The sequence below is a fragment of the Echinops telfairi genome, unplaced genomic scaffold (genome assembly GCF_000313985.2).
Source record: "Echinops telfairi isolate 266 unplaced genomic scaffold, ASM31398v2 ScPeMD7_7475;HRSCAF=8513, whole genome shotgun sequence".
In the NCBI taxonomy this organism is placed as follows: Eukaryota; Metazoa; Chordata; class Mammalia; order Afrosoricida; family Tenrecidae; genus Echinops; species Echinops telfairi.
Genome location: NW_022111379.1, coordinates 4,461,954 through 4,470,143, shown reverse-complemented (window position 1 = coordinate 4,470,143; position 8,190 = coordinate 4,461,954). Strand labels below are relative to the sequence as shown.

Genomic DNA, 8,190 nt, shown 5'->3' with positions numbered 1-8,190 from the left:
TAAACAGGGGACACCCCGAAGCCCAGCAAGCCGGCAGGAGATCAAGAGCAAAGATGGAAGGGAGTGTGTTGGGCAGTGTCCCTCCCCACTGTCTCCAGAGACCCCTGAGTGCTCTGTCACAGGCAGCTCACTGGGCTCCAAGGACACCGGGATGACACCCCGGGGGCCCACACTTTAGACGCTCTCGGGTAACTGAGGACGCTGCAGTGTGAGAACCACTGGCTGGGACTGGCACGGGCATTGGTAAGGCACTGAAGTGTGTCATGGGAGCCGTACCAGGGCCCTCTCGTCAAGTGCTGTGCCCTGGTGCTAGTGCGCCATCACAAAGCAGTCCTCCAGACCTCTGAGAGCAACAAGGAAGAAAATGGGTGCTCGGGTTGGAGGGTGCCTTCTGTTTCTTGCAGTCCCAGGAACTCTTGCTGAGCCATCGGAGGGGCACGAACACCCCACAATGGGAAAGCGCTTCAGATGTCACAGCTGTCGGGGTTGGGGGCCCAGTCCAGAGCGGTGGCCCACTAACCCGGAGTTTCGGCCTCCTTTACTGCTGCCAGTCTAAGAGTGCCTCTGTTCCTGTTCCCGTGCCTGCAGCGTGCAGGCAAGTCAGTCACCTGGCTCCCAATGGGCACATGATCCCGGCCACTTGGCACCCCCTAGGTGTGCCTTAGACTCAATGCCTGACAGAGAGCACACACAGGTCTCTGCGGAGCCTTAATGTCGTATACTGTCACCCAGGAAAATTAGAGCCGGGGCGAAATCACTGCCCCCCCACCCCCACCCCACTTTTCACCTGAGGCCTGGAGCCAAGGAGCACACCTGGCCCGTGGGCTGAGGGCTGCGTGGGAGGTACGGCAGGACTAAGCAGAACAAAGGCCTGATTACATGGGGGCAACAGGGCAGTAGCAGCCCTACAATCCGGTAGCTGGGATAATTTAAAATTACACTTACAAACAAAAAGCCATGCCCAGGGCCCATGGTTTGGAAGAACAGTTTACATGTTAGCTGTGACATAGCTTTTGTTACAGGGGGGTGCAGGGGTAATGGGGAAGAAATCCTGAAAGACCAGTGGTGGTGGGCTCACTAGCTCCTTCCCACACTTTTCTAGCTCCTACAAAAGGACTCATGTTTAGGCTGTGATAAATGTCCCCAAATCAGGTTGCACCTAAATAAGACATAAAACCCTAGCTGAGGACATCAAAACCAAGCCATCACAATGGGGGCGGGGCGGCGGTGGGGGAGGGGCTGATTATCAAACCTTTACTGATTGCAGATCAAGTTTCCTCACACAAACAACATCTTCATAACCCTTGTGCAGTCGACAAGTCCCGTGTAAGTTGTGCTTACATTACATAACTGACGCCGGCACCCCAAATGGGTTTCTACTGCCGCACTTCAAGACAAGCAGAGACTCCACACCCTCTCTAGAGAGCAGACACTCCTCTGCCCAGAGAAATGAAATTCTAGAAAAGACAGGTCTCTTTTAAAAAGTGCTGCATGGGCCACGCTCCGGGCTACAAGTACACACTCATGGTGTTCACAGTCCACGACTTGGTAAAGAGTCTGCATTCGGTCAGAAACAGAAGCACATTTGAAAAGAGCTTCATACTAAGCTGTCAGGGACGAGCCAGGTGGGTGGCCAGGGCTGCCACCACTGCCACAGCCATACGGAGAGGCGCACCAAACAGAGCCCTGTCACCCGGCCCCCCGACGTCCCCTCCCCCCCAGCCCACAGAATGCGAGTCTCTCAGCAGACTGGCCTCAAGGGTCTCTCTGCTGACACACGAAGCCCAGTGGGCGGCCTTGGGAAATGCGGCGGCGGCGCCGGCTTTGGTCGTGAGCTCTAGTTGTGCTTTGCCCGGTTGCCTTTTAGGTAGCTTTTCCATCTCTTGACAAATTCTTTGAAGATTGGGGACTCATCGACAGTGCTGAGTAGTTGCAGCTGGTTGATGTGGGTGGTATGGTAGTCCCAGCGGGCCAAGTTGGGGGTGATGCCGAGCATGAAATGACGGAGGTCATAGATGGTCCCTGAGCCAGTGTCATACAAGGGGAGCATAGCTTTCAGGGACTCCATGCCACGCTCATACAAGGCCTTCGCTTCTTTTCCGAGTTTCTCCCCGGCAGTTTCCTTTAAGTCATAGAGCCCGATTAAGGAATACATAAAGCCATTTAAAACGAAAGAGCTCGGGGTGGTGGGGTACTCCTCATACCAGTCATGTTTATTCATAAATACAGCTCTGACCCCGTGCTGCTCCGATGGAAACTTGTAAGGGGCCGTGGCCCTTAAAGCTGAACTGAGGAATGTGTGGTCTTTTGTTAACAGGTAGGCCCGGACGAGTGTCGAGATGGCTTGGCCTTGGGCCATCGCAGAGTACCAGCCCGGCTCTAGGGCCTTGAACCCTTCCCCTAACTTCCGGGTCACCATGATGGGCCAGCCACCTTTCTCGTCCTGGTTCCGCACCAGCCAGTCACTGGCGGCAAAAAAGGCGGCCATGTGTGCGGTGGTAGAGATGGTGATGTTGTCCAGGAAGCCTTTGCCTTTTGCCACCAAGCGCACCACCTTCTTGGGCATGATCTTGGTCGGCTTAACAGCTTTTGTGTTGGAAAGGCCCACTCCTTTCCGGAGGTCGGTCACCAGGTCCCGGGTCACCGTGCCCCACGACGTCCGGGGACCGATGCCATAGTACACGTCCCGCTCCTTGAACGCAATGAGCTGGGTGTTGGAGACATAGTGCACAGTGAAGAGCTGGTTCTTCTCTGTGGTCTCCAACACCACCGACACACTGCCGTTGGTCAGGAACTTGAGGTCAAATGAAATAATGAAGTCCTTGGTGTTCCCAAGTTGCAGCGACACACCCTCACTGGTTTCTGCAGGGAACAGACACCGAGACACAGACCCATTAGCAGCAGCTCTTTCGGATTTAAAACTTAACTCTTTATTTGTCCATGGCAACCACTGGCTAGCCAAAATTGACATTTCTACTTTCTGAGTGTCCGATCATCACTAGGAAAACCAACCAACCAACCAACAAACAAATGACATCAATGGTAAACAAATAACAGGCGCGGTGCATTCAGGATGGTGTGTGGGGCATGAAGCCACGTTCTCACTTTCTTTCTGCCCCCGCAGGCAGGCTGAGAGCCGGTGGCGAAGTCACTACTAATCTAACTGCCATGTCTAGATGGGATGCCGGCTGCTCTGCTGCATTCCATGACTGTTCTAGTAAAAGCTGGTTGGGCACACAGCATTACAGGGTAGAGGTTGGATGGAAAGAATGGCTACCCATGAGCTTTAGGTTTGTTTTTGTTTGCTTTTTTTTAATCTTTCAATTTTCTTTTTTTATTATTATTATTTTCTTAATAATTTTATTAGGGGCTCATACAACTCTTATCACAATCCATATGAGCTTTAGGTTTGTTATTGAGAGAACACATACTATGCATTCACTGCGTATTATTATGCACGGCTCATGCTGGAAACTGTCTTTACCACTAGTATATCAAACACTAGCAGGGTCATCCAGGGGGGATGCCTTTCAGTAGAGCTTCCAGACTAGAGGAGCCAATAAAAGCCCTAACAATGCAGTAGAATGTTGCCTGATCCAGCGCTGGAAGATGAGCCCACGGACTGGAAGGGCCTCCTGGGGAAGCACTGCCACAGTGACGCAGGGCTCCCACCTGCCCATGCAGCGTGGCTCTATTGTGTACAGCTGCACACCTCCAGTATTAGCTAGTAATTGGAATGAGGAATATACAAAGTATGACTGAAGAAAAATTGGGAGTCAGGCAAAATGAAACGTGTCACTTGGAGACTGATGTCCAACACATTAAGGAAGTTGAAAAGGACAGATGGTGGCCATTTTGAATCCAAGAACCACCTGGCTGACACTGCTGAGAAGGACAAATTTGAGGATCTGGGGCTGTATTCATCACCACAGAACAACAGAACCTCTCAAGGTTGCTCTTGAAACAGAGTTCTGTCAGTGAAATGCATCGGCCTACAAGAGAGATAGGTTAATACAACAGTCATTCAAATGCATGCACCAACCACGAAGGGGGAGATGAAGAAATGAAACATTTCTACAAACTCAATCTGCAATTGACCCAGTGCACATTGGTAATTACTGGTGATTCGAGCGCAAGTGCTGGTGGTGGTGGGAAGAGCAGTAGTTAGAAAATACAGCCTCAGTGGTAGAACTCATGCTGGAGATCACATGACAGCCGAGACCAGGGCCTTCTTTTTAACTCAACTCAACACAATCGATGATGTGCACCCGGACCTTGCTGGCTGGATTACATCTGTGGAAAGAGATGTTATCAGCCAAGGCAAAGCCAGGGCCTGATTACAGAACAGATTATCAATTGCTCACATGTAAGTTCAAGCTGAAGTTGGAAAAAATCAAAGTAAGTTTCTGAGAACCAAATTATGATTTTGAGTTAATTCCATCTGAATTTAGAGACCATCTCAAAAACAATGTGATGCACTGAACACTAATGACCAGAGACCAGAAGAGTTACGGGAAGAAATCCAGGGCATCATACATGAAGAAGGTCACTACAGCAGGGAAATAAGGAAAAGACCAAATGGATGTCAGAAGAGACTCTGATAGCGACTCTAAGCCCAGAGTAACTAAAGGGAGTAGGAGAAATGACAAAATAAAAGAGCCGAGGCGGCCTGAGAAGATACAGGAAAGTATTATGGCAAAATGTATAAAGAACTGGAGGCAGAATACCAGTGAGGGTGAATGCACTCGGTCTTTCTCAAGCTAAGAGAATGAAGAGGAAATTCAAGCTTCAAGTCATAATACTAAAACATTTTATGGGTACAACATTGAATGACAGAAAGCAGAGGAAGAAGACCGAACAAATACATAGGGTGACTGTACCAGAGACAGTTGATGGACATTTAACCATTTCAAGAGGTAGTGTAGATTAAGGACCAATGATGCTGGAGAACTACATGCAAGCTACACTGAAAGCATTGGTGGAAAATAAAGTTCCACTAATTGACAGAACACCAACGTTTCAACCAATGGCACAACACTGGTGATGACCACCTGCCTGTGCCAGGAAATTGGGAAGAATTCCCTATCTGTGTCCATCCCCACAAAAGGGGATCTACAGAATGTAGCAATCACTGAACAATAGCATTCATATCATACGCTAATAAAGCTTTGCTGAAGATAGTTTAAAAATTAGCTACAGTCATACATGGGCAGGGAAGTGTCAGATGTTCAAACCACTGCTGACGTCAGGTGGATCATGTCAGAGAATACCAGATGGATACATGGATATTGATCAACATACATTGTATCAACATACATTGACTATGTTATGTATGGATCATAACAAACTACAGATTAACTTATGAAGAATGGGGATTCCAGAATACTGCTTTGTTCATGTGGAACGAGTACATGGGTGAAATGACTTGTGTGAACGAAACAAGAGTATACCGTGTGGTTTAAAATTGGAAAGAGGTGTGACAGGGTTGTACCCTTTTACCTTATTGAATCTAAATGATGAACAAATAATCTAGGAAGCCAGAATGAAGAACATGGCGTCAGGATGAGAGGAAACTTTAATAACAACCTTCAATCTTCAGCAGACAGAACCTTGCTTACTGAACACGACAACGTCCACTTGAAGCACACACTGATGAAGGTCACACTATGTAACCCATAGGATACAAGGCTACACTTGAACCTTAAAGAAACAGAAATCGCCACAATCGGTGTGAAAACAGGAAGATACATGAAGACAAACAGGAAGTTGTTCAAGATTTTGTTTACTTGGATATAATCAACATCCATGGAAACAGCAGTCAAGAAATCAAATAATATATCATAGTGGGCAAATCTGCTGCAAAGGGTCTCTTTAAAGTTTTCAGAAGCAAAGACGTACAGCACGGTACCTTAAGGACTAAGGTACTGTATGTACTGTGTATAAGCTGAGTTTTTCAGCACATTTTAAATGCAGTTTTTGTGGTAAAATTAGGTGCCTCGGCTGATATTCGGGTCGGCTTATACTCGAGTATATACGGTATGCCTGGCCCAAGCCCTGGTCTGATTTAAGGGCGTCATGTGCACGTGGCAGCTGGATAAAGGAAAAGGAAAACTGCAGAGTGGATGGTGTCCGCAAACAAAACCGACTCTTCTGTAGACAGTCTTAGAACACAAGCTTGTCAGGCTCAATGTTTGTCAGGCACATGTGTCATCTGGGCCAGACTAGGATTCTCAATGGCTTAGCAGTTATGTGACATGCCACCTGGCAATTATGTAATGATGTGACTGGCCACCACCGTATGCCCTAAAGTGACAGTCAGTCATTTGTAAAGGGACCCGTTCTTAGGTCACAGCCCTGATTCGATGGAAGGGGGTGCCTCAGGGGTGTGGTCTGCACCAACTGTTAGCTTGTTATTAGGTGCTGCTGACTTGGTTCTGACTCAAGGACTGTCTGTACACAAGAAGGAAACACTGCTGCACTGTCTGCTGCTCTTGAGCCCATTGTTGTAGCTACCTGTCAATCCCTTTTGTTGAGAGCCTTCCTCTTTTCCACGAGCCCACTCGACTGAACAAGATGTCTTTTTCCAGGAACTAGTCTCTCTTTTATTTATTTATTTTTTCTCTTTCTTCTTTTTTAAAAATCATTTTATTAGGGGCTCATACAACTCTTATCATGATCCATACACACATCAATTGTGTAAAGCGCATTTGTACATTCATTGCCCTTATCATTCTCAAAACATTTTCTCTCCACTTAAACCCCCGGCATTAGGTCCTCATTTTCCCCTCCCTCCCCACTCCCCCCTCCCTCATGAGCCCTTGATAGTTTATAAATTGTTATTTTGTCATATCTTGCCCTGTCCGACGTCGTGTCTGAAGCACGTGAGACAAAGGCTCGGCATCCTTGCTTCTACCCTCTATAAGGTTATAGTGGGCTTCTAAGGTTAAATCATTTTGTCCTAGGCCAAAAGCTAGGCTTCCTGGGCCCAAGTTCAAACCCTGAAATGGCATGCCCATGAGGATAATCCATGGAAGGGGTATTTTCATAGCCACGGAAACAGATGTTTTGAGGTGCTGTTAAGGACATATTTAGTGTGCCACCAGAGGCAAAGATGGGACGTGTGGACTGCTGGCAGTGTGCATACAGTGTGATCAGCTTGGAGAATAGTAACCTGTGGGGCCGATCATTTAACCCTCAGCACCCTGCATTCTACTACCAGTGTGGGTGTATCGGGCTCACGGTTCTTACTTAGTTCATGGGGGTCACAGCTATGGAGGCTGCATCAAGAATGAGAGCCCCTCTGACAGACTTACTCTTCAAATGATGCCCGGGGTGACTTTTAACAGATGATTTTAGAGGTATAGTTCCAACAGAGTGAACACTCATTTTATCTGGCAAAATGTCAGTATGCAATCTCTCTCTAAACCAACATCTCTCTGCATCGTTGGCAGCATGGAATCTGATGCTCAGACAATGACCTGAGACACAGCAGGATTCTGAATGGATTTATGAATCAGCCAAGATCGAATTATCTTGAGTACTGCTTAAAAATAAAAATCTTAGGGTATTGCTTCATAAATCAGATAAAAGATTATTAACCATGACATTTTTCTCATCAACCTGGGTAAAAATAACTCATCTTTAGAAATCCCAATCAGAAAAGGTGAATAACTTTCCTCCCAGAATTCCTTATCATTTTCATTTTAAGTATACAAACCTGATGAAGCTTTATGGTTCAACCCATCACTTTCTGTCTCAATTCTGCATTGAATAAAAAGAGGGATCAGCTTGCGAGTGTTGGCAGGTTGGGTTGTTCACTTACCTCTCCTTACACTGGACTCTACTAGTGTGGGTCTATCTGGCCCAAGGGTCCCAACTACTTAATTGATGAGTATATTACTTTTATTTAATACAACATTGAGATAGAAGGTGATAGATTGACCCATACAGAGGGATTTCTGAGCCATATAAGAGAACCGACAGAGCAGCCACAATCCCTAATTTAAATTAACCAACTACCCAGCATAGCCTTTCCAACATCTTATGAGAAAAGTCTCTATTTCTCATTTAATAGAAACACAGAGAGGTTAGATAGGCTGCCAGCTTCACTCACAGGGATGTAAACAGTGGCAAATGGGATGGGAATGCAGGTGCAGCCAGGTTTGGCAAGGTCATAGGTTACCTGGAGAC

The 8,190-nt window shown here is 47.1% G+C and overlaps 1 protein-coding gene across 3 annotated transcripts in view; it reads right to left on the bottom strand.

Moving 5' to 3' along the window:
* Positions 1-783: 783 nt before the first annotated feature.
* GLCE (glucuronic acid epimerase) overlaps positions 784-8,190 on the bottom strand; it is a 101,291-nt gene continuing 93,884 nt past the window's right edge. For all 3 annotated transcript variants that reach the window (XM_045285804.1, XM_004711947.2, XM_045285805.1), the window contains one exon: positions 784-2,862. In XM_045285804.1, coding sequence (XP_045141739.1) covers positions 1,838-2,862 — 1,025 coding nt within the window. In that variant the 3' untranslated portion in view covers positions 784-1,837. The remainder of the gene's footprint in view (positions 2,863-8,190) is intronic.